General features: G+C 39.0%; 2 protein-coding genes across 3 annotated transcripts in view; both read left to right on the plus strand.

Annotated features, from left to right (window-relative positions):
* Window positions 1-13,802, plus strand: part of LOC134649650 (uncharacterized) — a 112,367-nt gene extending 98,565 nt beyond the window's left edge. Inside the window, exons 5-11 of the mRNA XM_063504488.1 lie at window positions 4,478-4,599; window positions 7,822-8,016; window positions 8,297-8,482; window positions 8,787-8,855; window positions 9,738-9,910; window positions 10,610-10,818; window positions 12,827-13,802. Coding sequence (XP_063360558.1) covers window positions 4,478-4,599; window positions 7,822-8,016; window positions 8,297-8,482; window positions 8,787-8,855; window positions 9,738-9,910; window positions 10,610-10,818; window positions 12,827-12,960 — 1,088 coding nt within the window. The 3' untranslated portion in view covers window positions 12,961-13,802. The remainder of the gene's footprint in view (window positions 1-4,477; window positions 4,600-7,821; window positions 8,017-8,296; window positions 8,483-8,786; window positions 8,856-9,737; window positions 9,911-10,609; window positions 10,819-12,826) is intronic.
* A 1,511-nt stretch (window positions 13,803-15,313) lies between these two features.
* LOC134649851 (U-scoloptoxin(05)-Sm1a) lies at window positions 15,314-17,547 on the plus strand. Of its 2 annotated transcripts, XM_063504686.1 has the most exons (4): window positions 15,314-15,509; window positions 15,581-15,736; window positions 16,459-16,599; window positions 17,242-17,547. In XM_063504686.1, the coding sequence occupies exons 1-4, from the start codon at window positions 15,449-15,451 to the stop codon at window positions 17,463-17,465; spliced, it is 582 nt and encodes a 193-aa protein (XP_063360756.1). In that variant the 5' UTR covers window positions 15,314-15,448; the 3' UTR covers window positions 17,466-17,547. The 2 variants fall into 2 exon arrangements, with proteins under 2 accessions (XP_063360756.1, XP_063360757.1); XM_063504687.1 differs by lacking the exon at window positions 16,459-16,599 and having other exon boundaries at window positions 15,320-15,509; window positions 17,242-17,489.
* The last annotated feature ends 3,489 nt before the right edge of the window (window positions 17,548-21,036 follow it).

Consider the following 21,036-nt stretch of genomic DNA (forward strand, 5'->3'; position numbering starts at 1 on the left):
CATTAAACGAAGTGCGTAATATCATTAGTTTTTTAGTTGCATCTTCTAATCGTTTTTAAATGTTACGCAATATGTTTTAGTTCCATACTAATGATTTTTGTAACGATTACGCTTATCGACGGAATTAGACGGAAGCATTAATAGACCTAAATGACAATACACGTTATTCAGGAAAAAAGTTTATATGAAGTGCGCACTTTTTAAACTTCAGATGACAATGAAAGGGTATAGCCGGTTAAGCATGGCCAAACTGCCCTTAGCGAAAAAAACAATTTCCTTTTACTGGATTATTAACCTATATATAAGTAGTGCTTTCACCAAATATTAAGCCTCAAATGCTTCAGATTAAAAAAAAAATGCAAAAAAAGAAAAATCATTTTTATTTTATTACAGCCAAAGTACTAATCCGATTTCTTTGTAATTTGGGTATGTTGTATATACAATTAAGGCCGCTTTCTGAAAAAATTAATATTGAATTATCTCTTAAAATAATAGTAAAAAATTGAGATGAAAATTTTCCGAAAAATAAAAAAAAATACATGCGAGATAGCGACAGTTATCAAATTTACATATTTCATGTAGAATTTAATAATGTTTAACATATATTTTTTTCAAAAATTAAAATCGGGATTAACAGTGTTAAAAACTCGAATTTGTAACATCCCATAATACCTTCTCTTCAAATTACGTACGAATTTACAAGTGCAACAGAGAGGCAACACGTCGAACGTGGTTCGCGGTAGGCCCTCAGACTTACAACTGGCCCTTAAAACTTAAAGCGAAATTTTAATAAACTTAATTAAGGGTGAGGTGGACAATAGAAATAAATTCCTTGACAATATTTTCATTGACTACCTACTGTTAACGGTTCGAAACATCGCTACACGTGTAACGTGTAACCATTAGGTCAGGCTACATTGCACTATAATAACCCTACAAAAATCTCCACATTTATGAATAGTTACTACCGAATTAACCCTGACCCAACCAAACCAGTATTTTGATAGAACGACGTGGCACACTCATCACGAACCTAACGTAAGTGACTGTACCTGGCTGCGTAGCCAACATGCCAATCGTTTACGAAACGCAACTGGCACGTCGCACTAATATGGAAGAGCGATAGTGAGACAGGGTTTCGCTGTCGTAGCGCAAGCGATTGTCATCTTGGCTAGGCACTAATACTTAGAAAATAATTCGTTTGATCTTTTGACACGAGCAATTTGTCGTCTGGAGTGAGTTAGCTCAGCAAGACCATATGTAATTTTATCCCTAATAATTAAGTATTGAGAAACAGTTTATTCCAAGATTAGTCCAGATTAATCCATTGTGTATTAATGTTTAATAAAATAACAGGTAGATAAATAAGAGGTAGTTATTTAATTTAGCAACTATTTCGATGGCATAGCTTTACTAATATCGCTCTAGAATTTTCTTAATCGATCTGGAACATTCATTTTTAATCTGACAAAAAGTACCTAGTAATAATTAATTAGGTCGTGGGTTGTTGTTTTTAGGTAGGTTAAGAGCAGACAATAATGCGTAACGTTTAATATAATTAAGGTCGTTAATTTAAACGCGTTTGTCGAGAGGACTTCAAAAGGCTATTTAAGAGCTTGAGCGTATGGAAATGAATTAGTTAATCGGCAGTTAGGCGCCGGAAAACATACGTGAAAAATAAATACATTATTTATCAACAATGACGGTAGACAAATCCGAGCTTAGTGAGACGAGAAATACAGCGGCTGCAAGCAAGGACGAGGAAGTGTCGTGTTGGAATTGTCTTACAAGCGAAAGCAATAAGAAAGAGCCACTTCCCCTTTCTAAAGTGAGGAAACAGCACAGGGAGAAACTACGCTTATATTCCTTTTTGGCATCACAAGTAACTAAACCCAAGGCTGTATCATTAAAGCAACGTGTAAGTGAAAATTATTCTGTGGCTAAAAAGGCAGATGAAGAGATTTTGCAACAAAAATCTCCAGAAAATTACTATGCTGATAACATCGAACAACACCTTACTACTATATCAGATAGACTTAAAACGTCGCCTGAATTAGGGCCGAAAACTTCAAAAGTTTCGCAAAGTAAATTATTACATATAGAGAACGAGTTGTACTCGTTGGCAGATGAACTTAAAGTGTCCGCAAGTAAAATAAATAGAGTTTCTGAACAAGCAAAAGGCGTCGTGATTAAAGAAATGTATACGGAAAATACCAATCGTGAATACAAAACTGTACCACTTCAATCACGATTATCACCAACTTTGAGTAAATTACCGGAACACGTCGAAGTTCAAAGTAAAGCATTGGTTGAATGTTCATCACCGAGGATAAAACGTTCAAATCATAAGGATACTGATGTTCAATATAGCTCGGTTATTGAATTTAAGAAGAGAGACGACATTGTTGAAGAATTAAACGATGACGTTGATATTCCTGCAATCACCAGTGGAAGGACATCATCAGCCAGTGATAAAATTGAGAATGCAAGCTCTTGTGGTTCTGATTCTGGATTCGCAGATTCAATCACCAACAGGGAACTTTCATCGCCTGAGCTGTCTGTCAAAAACGAACGATTATACAAATCCTGTCTACGCAAAGACTTGAAGACCACGCTCCCTAGTCTGACAGGCGATAGCAGTATTCCAGCCACCCCAACTACTTCCCTCTACACTCCGAATACGGCGCCAACCATGGTGTCTGAAAAATATACTCGTTGGAGTACTCTTTCTATCCATCAAAAGCCAATCTCTTTCGGTGGTATGTAATTTCATCATTCTTTTTTACCTACTCTATAATTCATAGCCTTATTGAGAGTTACGAGTATCCCTGGCTTCACGCACATCTGACTATCTTGATCGGACTCATTGTTCTTAACCTCGTTTGATCATGGAGGTGATTGTGGTTTTGAATTGAGCGCCATTTGTGTGCACTAGCTATCGTTAATTCTCGCTCTAACAGGAAACAATGCGACTACAGGATACGATAACATGTGTAAATAAGTTAATTTAATGAACGACCATAGCGTGATTTTGTTTAAATGTAACTAGTCGTGTTTTGTGTTGTGTTTAAAGTGGCAAAATGGCAACAGTTAGAGGCGCCTCAAATCCCAGATATTTGTCTTTTCAAAATAGGACTACTACCCGAGACGTGTCTCCTGTAGCACGTTATGAACCCGTTAATATAAATACCATTTATAATGCACAATGTGACATAACTGAAAATAAATCGTCATTTCGCGAGTGTTTAATACGATGGTGTTGTTTCTGCTGTAAATCGTCACCAGTGGACAGTAATCCAAGAACAAATAACAATTTCCAACCGGAATCGATTTTAGACAATCCAAATTCTTCGTTAGTGGGACCGACGGGAAATAGCTACACGTTAAATAAAGATCCACCAAACCAAATAGAACGTTCCGTTCCCTCATTGACGGTTACTCGACCGTTAGACGATGAATTCTCAAAGTCTACCACAAGACTTTTGCTCGATAGCGAGCAAATGTCAAGTTCAATACTTATAAACATGCCTAAATGTAAAGTGAAGAAAAAACCTCCGAATTCGCCTAAAGAATCCCCAAGTAACAGCCGCGGCAGTACTCTAAAATCGGGTGAGAAAGCCACATTCATTCGCGACGTTTTGGCTTGTCGAGACTCATTTTTGAACTCGTTAGAATGGTGTGATAATTCCTTGACGAGGGGTAAAAAATGCCGTCAACTTAAACGCGACGAATGGATTGAATTGGACAACGAGGATGGTACCCAAATGCTCAAATGCGACTGTCTTGGCACACTCATAATATATATTCTGTCCTCACGTCTTACCTAATAACTAATTTTCTACCACAACCATTGGCAGCACTGGTGTTCTAATCACCACCGATCTGTACCTAACAAGCATATTACATGCTATGCGAGCACTTGTAACGATACCTTAGTTAGCCACCTCTGATCTTTAGTAGTAAACGGCTTTAAATTTTTAAAACCCTTTCAGGAGCTACTTCTTTGTTTAATATCTAAATCCTTCAGACCTAAGGTACACGCTCTGATTATATAGGTAGCTAGAAATACGTGACTAGCCAGGTACGTCAACTGTTAGGTCCGTGTACAGAGACTGAGTGTAACAAATTCGTCTCTAGTTTATTTTAGATAATTTTCCTAATGGATATATACTAATGGCGCCTATTAAGGCCATTAAATTCGTCGTATCAACCCAAATATTCGTATCGCATTGAATACCTTTCCTCATTCAAAACAAAAAAAAAGTATCTATTGTGCAAATACGGCCAAATGAACAGACTGATACTAATAAAGACCCACACATCCCACGCATATTCGAAAATACTTATGCAGGCAGGAAGGACACTATTCTCGTTCAGTCGCAACGGCCGTCGCCTAGTCTGACCCATTTTGGTAAACCTGTGTACCTAAAATATAATCTAAAAACAAAATGAACCTAACAATGTGTTTTGTTTCCAGACGAGACGTACATATCGGAGTCGATGTCGCCGGGCCACGCCACGCTGCCGCGGCGCTCCAACTCGCCGCTGCCGCACGAGCGCGACCTCGATCGGTTCTCGCTCAACAGGAGTGGCCTTCAGGTAACTGATAAGCTCTTAATTAAACTGCTTTTAAATGACGTATGTACAGAACGTTCTTTTTTAGAGTTTTCTGGCACGAATTGAGGAACTAAGAACGCTCATAAAGACAGTAAAAGGTGATAATATTAGGATTGACAAGGACAGACATTTAAAACAAAGCTATTAAGTTCTTAATTATATAGTCGAATTGAGAGAAAATAACCTGCTCTTAAAACTGTGACTAAAATAAGAACAGCAACTTATTTTAGTCAAGTTGGACTCCTTGCAATTATTATTTTGTTTCGTTTTCACCCGTTTGTAAACAAATAACGTCAATTCTGTTTGCAATAAAAAGAAAAACCTAGCCACCGACTAGTCTTTCATTATAGTACCACGAAGAATTCAGTTATGTAAAAACATTTGTAAGTGTACGGGGGCATTGTTTCTGCGGCCATTGTTATGTTGCTTTGTCTTGCGACACGAGTACAGCGAGGTTTGCAAAACATTTAGCCGACCAAATATCCGAGCCTCGAGCGCGTTGCTTTTTTTTAATTTATTTCAGGGCAACGCGCTCGTTGAAAAATGTTCCCATCGCTTAAACAACCAGTAAAATACGATCTCAAATTGTACATCATTGTCACGGATTTCGAGGTTCCAAGTTAGACTTCGTGTGGCTGTGGACTCTAATGTAATGTAACTATACTTTGTTTCTTCCATGAAAACCTTGACCTGACAAAAGCAGTTTAACTTATATCTCGACAGTTCTAGTCTATTGTCATATTAGTCATACTCGTATCGTAATGATTAACAAAATCCGTTTCTAATCTGCCAGTGCTTACTGTTTAATTAACTGATTAGGTACATTAACACGAACTCATTATCGAATCTAAATAATAACCCATTGTTACTGAATAAATAATAACATATTTATATAAAGTAATTAATATGTTGTGTTTAGTTTGTTGTGTTGGCTTTAAACCTGTTGTGTTGCAATATCATTTAATCCCTTTTAAAGTGTCACAGTGTAGGTAGATACGATAAAACGTTGCCCAATGCCATATGCGGTCGGCCGTTGGTTTCACATGCCTACTTGGCAAGACCGTACTGCGTGATGCGTGGTCCAGCTATATGGGTATAAATACACGCACATTACATGCAAATGATACTTTTACAAATACTGGAGTCGTAAATCTCTGTCTAAATGCACGAATGTGGATAATAAATTATTGAAACTTTCTTTTTGCTTAAAGAGCGGTAGGTACCTAAGTATTCGATCAGCAGATTAAACTCAATTTGGTGAATTGGGACACTTAGTATAAGGAGCTTACTTTATATTAAAACAATTTGTTCGCAGTTTCCCAGTAGGAACTTCTGTTCCTACTGGTGACAATCGCCGGATAAGATTATTAAGTTACCTACATATTAAAATGTTATTTACGATTTATGTAGTTCCGATCGGCTATTCGATCACAACGGCTAGCTGTTGTTTGGCGTAAACGTAAAAGATATTTATCACATAAACGTTATGAAAGCGGATTCATTATACTTTCAACTTAAATACCTACCTGCGTTATTTTAGACACACATAAATCAGTAGGTACATGTTTTTAAAGAGACTGTGGAGCCAGGAAATTGGTTATAAAATGTTATTTCAAGAACATACCTAATTAACATATTTGTATCGTTAATTTCTGACAAAATAGTATCATTAACGTTTGTTTAAATATAGTTACTCGTACCTACTGTCTCATTAAATCAAGTCGTTAATTGAACTCCTTTGATAGAACTGACAGAAACGGCTATGAATCCTAAATGAGTTCCCGTATTATGTAATTTTATGTAAACTTGGTATAGTTCTGACCTTACAATGTAATTGAGTGAATTTAACGAAACTGGACTTTAACGCCATAACGATAATGCTTAGGGTCAAATCGTTTGATCAGTGCAAGAAATATAATACTATAATTTTATGCAGCAATGTAGTCACTTCTCTTGTTTACGTATCAATCGACTAAGAATGTCGTAATCATGAAATTAATTCGCCCCTTATCTTTGACTTTAAAACACCAACCAACAACAAGCCTTGTAAAACTTCGTTTTTTATAGTTACCTATTAAATTAAATGTTTCACTACGAATCAGATGTAGGTATGCCATCTGGGACAAAATACGCGTAATAAAATGTTGTATGCAACAGAAAATATGAAACGAGGCGTGAATGCGCGTATGTACAGTTGTACACACAAGCCGTGGCGTGGTGGCATTTGTTTGTAGTATCATGTGTCCGAGATAATGCAGACCAAAGTAGACATTGTGGGATATAGTCGCGGACTCGTAAACACTTTTGTGGAAACAAAATTTTATAGTGGTTTTGTGGAATTCAATAAACAAAAGCCTAAACGTAATTTAGATTTGTAAGCACAATAAATATTTGATTAAATTCCTCGACTTCTAAAATCGGCGGTAAATTGACATTGCATAATACAGCTTACCTACCAGACCCTTGACACACACTTTCGTACGTAAAATTTTTGTATTCCTGCAAATAGACTCTAGTAAGGATAAATTGTGTCGCTTAACTTCAAACTCGGGTAAATCCATTCGACCCTCTCAGCAAATATCTACCCTTAACCTTGTCTTAATACCAAAATCGCATAATCATGACAGATGGGTTTACCCGAGTTTGAAGTTAAGCGACTCAATTTGAAAAGCGGGTAATACCATACTCATGTAGGTATATTTGGATGCATTGATACTGACACTATTCCACTATATTACTATGATATTATTATTGACTATATTATTATGATATAGGTATTGTTATTTGCTCGTATTGGGTCATCAAAGAACGTTAAACCAACATTCAATGCAGATTTCATTCGGAATCATCCCATTTTCGGAAACAATACCACCAAAACACCTCGGGAACATTGACGTACCTATAATATCTAAGGACGGGCTAATGGGGCACCAAAAATGGTACAAGTTCAGCGGTGCTACTCACGAATTCCAGCCAATCGTGCAGTCTAACGCAACTAGTTGCGACCAATAGCGCGCGTAATGCGATCTCGTCAACCAATCGCGCGCGTGATGCGAACTCATCTACCAATCGCGTTGTAGCGATTTCACACCGCTGTACTGGCCCCTGTCATGCCTCATTATTATTGCCCGTAAAGCCAGTCCCTAAATATCTATGTCAATGCTCGGGAACCATTCATGTTCTCACCAGGGTATTTTTTTTCAGGCCCGCTCGGAATCCATGGCATCGGTATACTCGGGCGCGGGCGAGGGTATGCGCGGCAACGTGACTGTCCGAGGGGACGTGCAGTTCTCTCTGCTGTACAACTACCGGCTCGGAGCGTTGGAGGTTGGAGTAAGGAGGTGCAGAGACCTCGCTCCTGTTGATGTCAAGCGGAATCGGTCGGATCCTTATGTTAAGGTTAGTTTTTATTTTCTTGGTTGTCTAGTTTCAATAATGACTCCGTTGGTACGTGATATTGAAAACCATACAGAGCGTGTAGCATCAACTACCTATGTTCTATAGACCATCGCCTCTAAGGGCCAAAATGCGAACGGTGACAGTAAAAGATTTGGTGCAACCGTACTAAGTTACCTTGGTGTTTTCAGCTGCGTTCACATTTGAGAACGTTTTACTTCTGGAAATTTGCGCCGTCCCTTGCTTATAAATCTTTTCTAAACAATTGACGTCTCAATTCCAGGTGTACTTGTTACCGGACAAGTCCAAGACTGGCAAACGGAAGACGAAGGTGAAGAAGAACACGCTCAACCCGATATTCGAGGAGACGCTGAGCTTCGTGCAGCCGCTGGCCTCGCTGTCTTCACGGACACTGTGGCTCAGCGTGTGGCACGCCGACATGTTCGGCCGGAACGACTTCCTCGGCGAGGTAAGATAAGATATTCGAGCAGACGCTAAGCTTTTTCCAGCCGCTGGCTTCGCTGTCTTCACGGACACTGTGGCCTGTGGCTCAGCTTGTGGCAAGGTGCGAAATTCAAAATTTGCAAGGAAGATCGATCCTTCGCGCCTATATTTTTTACACTGACAAAGCTGCCAGAGTGTATTTACCTACATAAAGCTATATTTTTAATGCTGATATAAAATTAAACCCTTAATTTCGATGAAATTGTATATTAATTTTCCCCATAAAATTTGATTACGTAAATAAAGTAAATATTATACTTGTATTTCAGGTGACGCTGCCGCTGGCCGACGTCGTGTTCGACGACCCCGCGCCCATGTGGTACAAGTTACACGAGCGAGTGAGTTACATAATGTTCCTAATGTTCATCCAGCTGCAAAAGTGCATACGCACTTTATGAATGGAATTTATTAATAAACCGGGTAGGCGCTTTTACAGCAATTAGTGATCTAGATTCCAACCTAGATCTCTAGTTGTAATTGTAGTTGTTGTTGTGTTGTTGTTGTCTAGTTATAGAAGAAGTTAAAACACGATGATTGATGTCCGCGTCAGCGAAGCAGGCTATTTAAGTTACTGTACGGCTACCATCAGTTTGGCACTGACATAAACGCCGTCGAGAACGTAATTTACTTTTTATACATATCGCTCGTACTCGCATATTAGTGCAAACGAGATGTACCTATAGAAAGTAAATTACGTTCTCGATAGCTTAAATGTCAGTTTTGACACTGTCAGTGACTCATGTTACGGGCTCTAGCAGGTCTGTTTACTGCCAACTGTAATACGTGTCTCAAAGTCCCTGCCGTCTAGATTCTCGGCAGCTCAGTTTAAAATGAAAAGTTTTGACTTATAGCTGGTCAACCAAATCTTGACAGTAAAAAAAGGCGCGAAATTCAAATTTTCTATGGGACGATATCCTTTCGCGCCTACATTTTTCAAATTTGCCGCCTTTTTCTACTATCAAGATCTGGTTGACCAAGTATATTTTGGAGATTTGACTGAAACAAACTTGACCGGAAGTGGCCAAGAGGGCTTTGCCTACACATATACTGGTCATATCTGGTCACAATAGCATCCGTTCCATTTATACGACTTACGAGGTGTCCCAACCCAGTCTGAATATGATAGAAACCATTACTTTTAAATTTAGGCTTCGCAAGAAATACTTCTACACTAAAATGAGTAAAACCACACATATTTTTTCAAAACTGTCTTTTTTCAGACGGAACAATTCGATGAGCAACAAGGCACGCGCGGAGACCTGATCATAGGACTGAAGTTCGAGCCGCAGGAGACCGGGCCGCGCGCCAAAGGAACCCTTCACGTGCTGGTCAAGGAAGCCAAGAACGTCGTGGCCACCAAGCCGAACGGGCTGGCTGATGTGTTTTGCAAGAGGTATGTTACATACACATATGTGACGTTCCACGGCTAAAGGTACCTTATGGCGGTTGGTGCTTAAGACGCGTAGCCGCGTATTCGTATTGGAGCGTCGTGAATAACAGCTTAAACCAGTCGCCATAAGGTACCTTTGCCCGTGGCGTGGAATGTCTCATATCGTCATAGTTGGGTTTTTAATATTATTTCGTTGTAGATATTATTTTTGTAGACAAGTTCGTGTCTCGTGTTTCAAATTTGACAGTTAAGTTGCGCTGTAAAGGGGCCCACTGATTAACAGTTCGCCGGACGGTATCGGCGTGTCAGTTAGAACAAAATGTTGACAGTTCCGAACAACTGACAGGCCGATTCCTTCCGGTGGACTGGTAATCAGTGGGCCCCTTAAGTGGCGCTGTACGGCTCCGTAGTATGTATGCGGTTCCTCTGGTTGTCAAAAGTTGAAGAAGAAGGAAACAGTCGAGCATGTAACCTCGAAATACAATATTTAATCCTCTTGCGTCAATTTCAACATTAAAGGATGGCTCACGCCTGGTCCGGGGCGGAACTTCCGGCGCGTACTTTTCTATGACAGATGATCACGTGATGCTCTCCATAGAAAACGAAGCGCCGGAAGCTCTCTGGCCCGGTCTAACGTGAGTCATCCTTAATCTTTATCTTGTCCAAAAATGTGTCGATTATAGAATTATTTGAACATTCCAGCTACCTCCTCCCCGAGCGCGGCCGCCTCGCCAAACAGAAGACGAGCGTGTGCCGGCGCACGCTCAACCCGCGCTGGGAGCACACGTTCACGTACCGCGGCCTCGCGCTGCACGAGCTGGCCGCGCGCGCGCTCGAGCTCAGTCTGTGGGACCGCGACCGGCTCGCCTCCAACGACTTCATGGGGGCCGTCAGACTGTCGCTGGGGACTGGTACGTATAAAGCTGGAAACAACCCGCGCTGGGAGCACACGTTCACGTACCGCGGCCTCGCGCTGCACGAGCTGGCCGCGCGCGCGCTCGAGCTCAGTCTGTGGGACCGCGACCGGCTCGCCTCCAACGACTTCATGGGGGCCGTCAGACTGTCGCTGGGGACTGGTACGTATAAAGCTGGAAACAACCCGCGCTGGGAGCACACGTTCACGTACCGCGGCCTCGCGCTGCACGAGCTGGCCGCGCGCGCGCTCGAGCTCAGTCTGTGGGACCGCGACCGGCTCGCCTCCAACGACTTCATGGGGGCCGTCAGACTGTCGCTGGGGACTGGTACGTATAAAGCTGGAAACAACCCGCGCTGGGAGCACACGTTCACGTACCGCGGCCTCGCGCTGCACGAGCTGGCCGCGCGCGCGCTCGAGCTCAGTCTGTGGGACCGCGACCGGCTCGCCTCCAACGACTTCATGGGGGCCGTCAGACTGTCGCTGGGGACTGGTACGTATAAAGCTGGAAACAACCCGCGCTGGGAGCACACGTTCACGTACCGCGGCCTCGCGCTGCACGAGCTGGCCGCGCGCGCGCTCGAGCTCAGTCTGTGGGACCGCGACCGGCTCGCCTCTAACGACTTCATGGGGGCCGTCAGACTGTCGCTGGGGACTGGTACGTATAAAGCTGGAAACAAATTAACGGACGCGGCTGACGCGCGCGACATATAAGTGTGCACAGTCAGGAACATCAGCGCGCCAGATTTCTGTCGGATGTCCGAAGGCTGAAGGTTACGTCCACGGCTTACCTCCGATAGTTTGCACAGTTCAGTGTATATTCACTAGATACCTATAAGTCGCGGCTGTGAGCCGCGTCCGTCAGCCGCGTCCGATAATTTGTTTCCAGCTTTACGGTGATGATGATTGAAACAAAAGACTAACGGCGTTATTCATAAACGTCTGCTATATGATAGGGACAAACGACGATCATCAACTGATAAAGTTAGCAGCCGTTTATGAATAACGCCATAAGTGTTTTAGGTCTTGGATCTCATTCCGATGGCATACTGATCTGTCAGTGCCAAAGGTGGCATTTCTTTAACCAAAAACGTCACTATTGACACTGACAGATCAGTATTATATCGGAATGAGATCCAATTACTAAAAGTCGAATTGGCATGTAATATTGCTAACAGAAGCGCCATACTGTCATAATACTCATAATAGCACTTGGCATGAAAACTTAACGTGGTCGGACTCAAACTCTGTGGCTTATACTATAATAATATCTGGCGGTCTAGCATAAGTTGCGCTTGATGTATGGAGTCGCGAGAACGCAACTCATGCTAGACCGCCTGTAGTAAATGTTAAATGTAGTCTTGAATTAAAAATTGAAAAAAAATTACATTGAGTTTTTTAAGTCATTATTTTCTATGCTCTGTAAGTTTTGCTACCAATCTTTCAGTGAACAATTGAACATAGACAATGATAAACAGAACCCATAGACAATCTGGTTCATAATTTATAACTGGTCAACCAAATCTTGACAGTAAATAAAGGCGCGAAATTCAAATTTTCTATGGGACGATATCCCTTCGCGCCTACATTTTTCAAATTTGCCGCCTTTTTCTACTTTCAAGACCTGGTTGACCAAGTATAAGATCCGTGTCCTTATCTTGGCAAAGCTGAACCAAAAAAAACAAATCCTTAAAGGTATAGATCTATACTTGGTCAACCAGATCTTGACAGTAGAAAAAGGCGGCAAATTTGAAAAATGTAGGCGCGAAGGGATATCGTCCCATAGAAAATTTGAATTTCGCGCCTTTTTTTACTGACAAGATTTGGTTCACCAGCTATAGTTATACTGAAAACCACCCAACTTGTCAGTAGAAATAGGCGTGTAATTCAAAATTTTTATGGGAAATCACCTACCTACATTTTTTAAATTTGCTGCCTTTTTCTACTGACAAGGTCGCTGTGCCTGAGTATATATGACTCTAATTCCAATGAATTTATTGTTGCAGGAACGTATATGGGAGCCAACGTAAACTGGATGGACAGCGTAGGCAAAGAAATATCCCTGTGGCAAGACATGATGCAGAACCCGAACATCTGGGTTGAACGCTCGCTACCCCTCCGACCACAACTCAACAATTAAAACAATACCTAATAAGCGTCCCGTACCTACACCGTACAGATTTATATTTTGATATAGATTTAGGTAAAATTTTCAAACATCATTTCAGTGTAATTTTAGTACCTAATGAAAATCGAATCGAATCAATTGGAACCAAAATCATGTCTTCTATTTTTGAATGCCTTTTTACCGACTTTACATTTTTCCTTTATAGGGCTACCTAGGCTAACATCTTGATCTTACTAAGGACCAATGTGCCAATCGTGTAAAATGTTAATTTATACATTTTATCCACCTACCTAGTAATATTGTCTTTCTGTAGGTACTTCTTTTATATACTTAACTAAACCTATTATTTAGTGAAGAATACTCTACAAATACTATGTATCTATTTACTAATCGATTACATTCCAACTTTGTGATGAATACTTTAATAATTGTATAAGAGTAAGACTTTGATGACAATAATATTAATTTCTACTAGTAACTGCCTGCTAGTATATACGGTTAAACATTAAATACGTTATTGCATTTAAAAATAGGTCTATCTATTAAGTTTAATGTACAAATTAAGTTCACATGAGTTTCTAAGTATCTGCTCATGCATATTGTGATTTAATTATACATTTAGGGAATGTTGAATAGTGTTGAAGTGTGAATGTGTGTGAAATGTGAATAATGACAAATAACTTGTCTACTTAATACTTAACGATATAGAGACGTCCATAGTATATAAAATAGCCTTAGTTTGCCTGCTTAAGTAACGACGATACAGCGTACTGTAGGTCCCGGTTTATTTAATAACTATTTTTGTATTAATATTGTCGATGTGAGAACCGATATAAAATAAACATTGAATCAAGTTGTTGGTATTTTTTATTTGCATCTCCCACCCAAGCAAAACCGCGGATTTATAAACCGTCATAGTGTAATGATAATTGAACATGAGAAAACAACTTAAACAACTTATAACTTATACAATGGGGTTGGCAACAGTCAAAGGTTTGCATACATGGCGCCATCATAGCTTGCCCCTTTTTCTTTGAGATTTGGCTTAAAGGGCTGGTTTCCAAGGTATTAAAAAAACGAATATTTGGATTGACAGGGCAAGCTATGATGGCGCCATCTGCTAAATACTTCGACCGGCCAACCCCATTTGCATCAAATTACTTTGCCACTCTTGTGGATAAAATGGAACTTTATCATCAGTTTTTCAAGAATATAAAGTCTATACGACCTGGTGTCGTGAAAATAAATTTATAGCTGGTCAACCAAATCTTGTCAGTAAAAAAAGGCGCGAAATTCAAATTTTCTATGGGACGATATCCCTTCGCGCCTAAATTTTTCATATTTGCCGCCTTTTTCTACTGTCATGATCTGGTTGACCGAGTATATGCCAATTGCCATTGCCAAATGCAGCTTTACCACAGAATAAATAATAGTACTAGGTACAGAAGACTCACTCTCTAACAAAACGCGTCTGTTACGATCAGCACAGATATGGCCGCTAGGTGGCGACAACGCCACGCGCGGCTTATGGCTAGCCACCAAAATTGGTGTGGAACGGATGTAAGTACTTTTAGCTACCTGTAGTGTAGCAAAGCGACGAAATCGCGGAGTGAGCCACGCCTGGCTTACTATATGTATATACATATAACGATAAAAGCTATAATTATAGTTCGTATTTTTAGCATTAGAAAAAAGGTACCTAAACAAACTTGACGTGTCTTTACTCTTTTCATTGAAAACCACTTTTGAAAAATAAGTCACGGCAAATATGTAACAATTATTATATCATATCATATACATTTATATTCTTTTGCTTTCAAAAGTACCTAATAGTTACTGATTCTTTTAAAGCATTTTTCAAATAAAAGACGTCAAGATAGCGTAGTCTTTTTCTAATGCTAAATAAACGAACTATATAAGCCGCGGACGGACAGACAGCACCGCGCAATTAATTCCCAATCTAATCAATTTGTGAAAATATCGTTTTATATTATAAAGTTACAAGTCCGCAGTTTGCCTCTCTTTCTAACAACTGCATTTGTTAGAAAGAGAGGCAGCTCTAGGGCCCCTAGGCCATTTGGGGTTTAGACAAGGTTTAGACCTCGGTATAAAAGTGCTAACACACTATCGCACCGCACCGCGACCTTGGAGCGTCGCACCCCGAAGTGAGAGCGAGAAAGAGATATCTGTTGGGTGCGACGCTCCATGGTCACGGTGCGGTGTGATAGTGTGTTACCAATTTAAAAGTCGTAACGTCGTAAGACACTCCGTGACCTTGGTGCGGTGCGGTAGTGTGTTACGGCGTTAAGTTTGACAGTTGAATGAACGTTACTTATGAATGACGTTAACGACGTCGCTAAAATATTTCTTGCCTGTAGTTGTGCGTGTTGTGTTTTGTACATACGCCGCTAATCTAAATTGTAATCATTTTCTACTGATTTTTCAATGTAACTACAAAACTTTCTTTCTTTTATTAATTGACTGTAAACATTCCATAAAAATGATGCATTTGTACAAATCAGTACTTTTTCTGTGTCTGACATTTACATCATTGAAGACAGGTAAGTTTAGGGCGTTGTTTCCTAATCAAAACTTTAAATTTATCTTTTGTTTTAATTTTTTGTTTTTTTAGTTGAATCCATAAACTGCTATCAATGTTCGGGGACAGACTCTGAAAACCCTTTTGAGTGCAATGAATATTTTGATAACGACATAGACATATCACCGAAGGACTGTTCCGATATTCATGGCGCTCAGTATTGTATAAAACACGTCGGACGGTACGAAGGTGAGATCTTTGGGTTGAATGGGTTCAGAGGTTCGGTGGTGGTGGTGTAGGTATATACTAAACATTTAACAATCTTAACCTCCTAAGGACTAACCCTCTTAGTTACCAAATATATAATTTATCTGGTTGAATGGGCGTAGAAATCTAACAAGCTCTGAGGATGACTGTCTGCACCTTAATCTATCTGGAATGAACTAAAATATTAGGACTGCACACTTGTAATTACAAAATGTTTAGGCCATTGTATGTGGGAGCACTTCAGACAAAAAAAAACAAATAAAAACCGGCCAAGTGCGAGTCGGACTCGCGCACGGAGGGTTCCGCACCATCAACAAAAAATAGAGCAAAACAAACAAAAAAACGGTCACCCATCCAAGTACTGACCCCGCCCGACGTTGCTTAACTTCGGTCAAAAATCACGTTTGTTGTATGGGAGCCCCACTTAAATCTTTATTTTATTCTGTTTTTAGTATTGGTTGTTATAGCGGCAACAGAAATACATCATCTGTGAAAATTTCAACTGTCTAGCTATGACGGTTCGTGAGATACAGCCTGGTGACAGACGGACGGACGGACGGACGGACAGCGGAGTCTTAGTAATAGGGTCCCGTTTTTACCCTTTGGTACGGAACCCTAAAAACAAAAAACAAAAAAGTTTAGCATAGAGAGGTTAAGGTGTGTGTAGTAACTATCTCTACTTACTAACCAATGAATTGTACTAGTTGTAGCTATAGATTGCTATCAGTGCAATTCTTCAGCTACGATGGAGTGTGGTGATGCTCTCATGCACCTGGACGGGGGAAGCCTGAAGCCTACTTCCTGTGAACATGTCTTTAATGCTCAGTTCTGCATAAAACATACAGGTTCCATTTCCATATTTTATTTCTGTTGTTTAACAAGTCTTTTTCAGATATTTGGTTGTTTTATTTTACAATGATCATACTTTTTGAACTCAACTCACCATGGTTTTTGCTTCAATATTAATTATTTTATTTACGAAATACAAAAAATTGCCTTAGAGTCTTTGCGGAAAGAGAAGAGTCGTGGAATGTATGGGGCCCAATACATTCCACAACTCTTCTCTTTCTGCACAGCACAGACTCTACTGATAGTTATGCACCTAACTTTGCCTTTAACCCGTGGAGCGCCCTAACCAGACACGTGTGCCAGTATCTAGTATAGGAGTTCCATACTACGGTAATTTTGGGGCGCTCCACGGGTTAAAGTACACTAACAGATAATGTTTATATTAAAACACTAATCTAACAACAAATGACTATGTATTCATTTCACAGTTTATTAGATAATTATGAATTGCACTGGGTTTTTGGTCTTACAGCCTATGCACTCTCGCTTTGCGTACGATAGGTAAGTAATGCATGCTTGTTAACTTAATTTTCGCAGAAATAGGTACTGTAATAACATGTACTGCAAAGTTTTCATTTTCACAGTAATAATATAATGTTCAATAGTTATGCTTGTACTTATAAATCATTCTTTTTCAGGTGGCATCAGCACAAAAAGATATTGTTCATCATTAGACCTGGGCAACTACTGCAACTATGTGCAGCAACCTGGAGACAAGCTCGAGTACAGGACTTGCATATACACCTGCAGTAGTGATGGCTGCAATGCTGCATCTGGCTTGACAATATCTAATGCAGTGTTGGCAGTACCCTTCCTAATACTCGCTCATATACTAGGAATACTAGGATATGTGTCATTATAAGATGTTTGTTAGGGAAAGTTGCTTTAACTTTAATAATTTTGAAATGCATTTAAAATTTCCGTGTTTGAAGCCAAATAATATTACATCATCACAAGTATATGTAGTTAGCACTCACAAGACATACAAGTGCAGCAGAACTAATATTACCAAGTGTTCCTTTACCTTATCATGATTTAAGAGTATTTTGTTTGCATGGCTTCAGTGGCAGGAGGTCTTTAAGGACCTGGGGTCTTTTAGGTCCTAAAAAAAATCGCAATAATAGCGCTGGAAGTCGCCAGGAACATGCTGAGGTGAGACCATTTCGTGGCACTTTATCCTTTTATTCTTTGTTATATCTCTGTTATATCTGTATAAATTATTTCTATTCTATTCTATTCAATAAGGACATCATGGTAAGGCCCCTGTTTTGATAAAAATGGATGGTTTGTCCAACATAAAATGAAAACCAAGTAATAGGGAATATTACGCGAAAGTCTGCGTAGGGGGCGCCACATTAACAACAAGTAAACAATCTAAGGGTCTACCGCAAACGAGGGAGTCGACATTTTGTTATCTAACCTCTCTATCACTCTTGTATATTTGAGCGATAAAGAGGCAGATAGCTGAGTTTCAATTTCGCGTTTCCCGGTAGACCCTTTGTAAGCAAACGGCCTTGATGTATCAATGTCATATTTGATTGTCTGTGAAAACTTGTCAAAAAAGTTTAAGTCAGTGCTGCACTCTGGCGGCAAAACATTGCAGTAATACTCCCTATTTAATCAATACATACTGACATATCGTACATCTAATACCTTTAAACGAGCAATTCTTGTTTATTTATTTATTTATATATATATATATATATATATATATATATTTCGGGGATCTCGGAAACGGCTCTAACGATTTCGATGAAATTTGGTATATAGGGGTTTTCGGGGGCGAAAAATCGATCTAGCTAGGTCTTATCTCTGGGAAAACGCGCATTTCCGAGTTATTATATGTTTTCCGAGCGAAGCTCGGTCACCCAGATATTTTATTATAATATTCGAAACAAGACTAAATATTATAATCATTCCTAATATTAGTGTAATTACACAATGCCGTCCAATCCGTCCATTATTGGGACAATACAATGTATTGTATAGTTAAAGATTTTTATATATTTTTTTAATCGCTTAAAATAATTTTGTGACCTGCCGAAAATTATACTAGTATGATTATGATTAAAAATAGTATTACCAACATTTATAGAGTAGGTTTAAATATGATTAATAATAATATGGAATCTCAATTTCTACGTCTAGATACAATTTTGTATTTTTTTAACGTGTGTCGAAATGTGAAATAAAAATATCTGCTGTGTAATGTTAGACTTTTGTTTACAATGGGGTTGGCCCGTCGAAGTATTTTACAGATGGCGCCTGCATAGCTTGCCCTGTCAATCCCTAGAATTTTGTCAAATTCTTGTTTATGGAATTTTATGTCCTGGATGCCAGCCCTTTAAGCCAAATCTCACAGAATAAAACTAGAGAAAGGGGCAATATGATGGCGCCATCTATGTAAACCTTTGACATACCAATCCCATTAGCCCTTTGACATTCCTTTCTATAGTTCGTTTTTTTAGCATTAGAAGGAACTTGAAAGAAGGTAAGCGATCTTGACATATCTTTTAATTGAAAAACGCTTTTTGAAAATCAGTATCTATTACTTATGAAAGCAGAAGAATATAAATGATCGTATTAGATTCATAATTGTTACATATTTGCCGTAACTTATTTTTAAAATGTGTTTTTCAATTAAAAGACACATCAAGATTGTTTACCTTATTTCTAATGCTAAAAAAAACGAACTATAGTCATTCGATTTCGAACCGTAAGGGCTGATTTAGACGGCGCGCGAACTCGCAAGCGATTTTAGTTACATTGCGGACTGTTGGTTACGTCTAATTCAACCGACCGATCAAAACCCGCAATGTAATGAAACTCGCATGCGAGTTCTCGCATCGTCTAAATGAGCCCTAATTCGTATAGTAGAGATGCGTTTTTGTTTTAAGTATGGTATGATTGTATGATGGCAAGTATGTTACTGCTACGGACTAAAGGGTTAGAAATAAGGCATCCACCAAATGGAAGTAAATCAAAAACCTTAACTACTGTTCAAACATTTATTTGAAAATTTGTGCTACACAAGCATGATATAAAAATACATGATAATAAATATTAACACTGACTTAGCCGCGTAAGTAATCAAACCAGCTAATGAACAATAATACTTTCATTATTCTTACTACAATAATTATGCCTTTTAGACTGAAATTGGAATGTAAATGTTTAGTACCGTTATTTTTGAATAGTAAAGTTATATCAAATTGTTTATAAATCCAATGCTAAGCTAGTACGCTACATCATAATACTTTTAAATTCCTAGTCATGTTAGTAGTTTCATTAGTCAGAAGATCTTTGAAATTTAAATACTAGCACCTTAAAAATACAAGGTTTATTTTTGACTAATAAAATTATATTTTTCCGGCAATCTATGGTAACTTCATCATTCTGAATTGTGTATTAGTTGCTTGCACTCCAATAGATTAATTTAGGATTTCATTGCATACTTAAAACAGAAGTTAAATGCCTTAAACTGGAATAATACAGTAAAATGTTATAAAAACTACATAGAAAGCACATACACATCGTAATTATAAAATAACAGGTAACACTATTATCAAAATCAGACTCTTAAAACAATCACTAACAAAATGTCAACTTAACTTTAACACTTGGAATAAAATTTATCATGTGCTTCTTAAAAAGGTGCCTCTCTTTATATGATCGTAACAAATCATAACTTTTTCACCCTGATTTGAATTGCACATTAATTGTAAACATAATAACTAATTATCAAAACTATAAAATCACTAATAAAATAATGTAAATCATTATCAATAAAGAAATACAGTATCAACAGATACACATATAAACATCATTTTGTGATAATTTAAGATAAGATTCGTCATGGCGAAATAAAAAGCTTGCAACACAATACACACAGTAACATTTCTAAAATTTACAACATATATTTTGGCAACTTGGCTAACTGGAAATTTTAACCTTTTAGACGCCAATGACCGATATATACACACCGCAGGTCCAACGCCAAAGACGTATTAATCGGTCATAGACAGAGCAACATGGACCTAGGTGGCATATGCATAAAGTTCAATTTCAGTTTTGACACTTCGATGACGTGGCGTCTGAGAGACAGCTTTTGTGTTTGACATGGCGTCGAAAAGGTTAATTAATGATAAGGAATGATCCATTATCATTGCTTACGTAAGAGGCCAATTGGAATGTGCATCCATCCCACCATAGCATAATTATATTATTCCGTTGTAATGTTTAATTCATGGATGTTGCGAATATCCGCATCCGCAACCGCGGAACTTCCGCATTATTTTCAACATCCGCATCCGCACAAAATCGATGCGGATTTAATGCGGATGTGGAACAGGTCGGTACAGGAACGTCTTAGCATCGGCGTAAGTGCTAGATTGCTAGGTAATTTAGTAATTAGCCAAAAAAACCTATTAGAA

The sequence above is a fragment of the Cydia amplana genome, chromosome 7 (assembly GCF_948474715.1).
Source record: "Cydia amplana chromosome 7, ilCydAmpl1.1, whole genome shotgun sequence".
NCBI lineage: Eukaryota > Metazoa > Arthropoda > Insecta > Lepidoptera > Tortricidae > Cydia > Cydia amplana.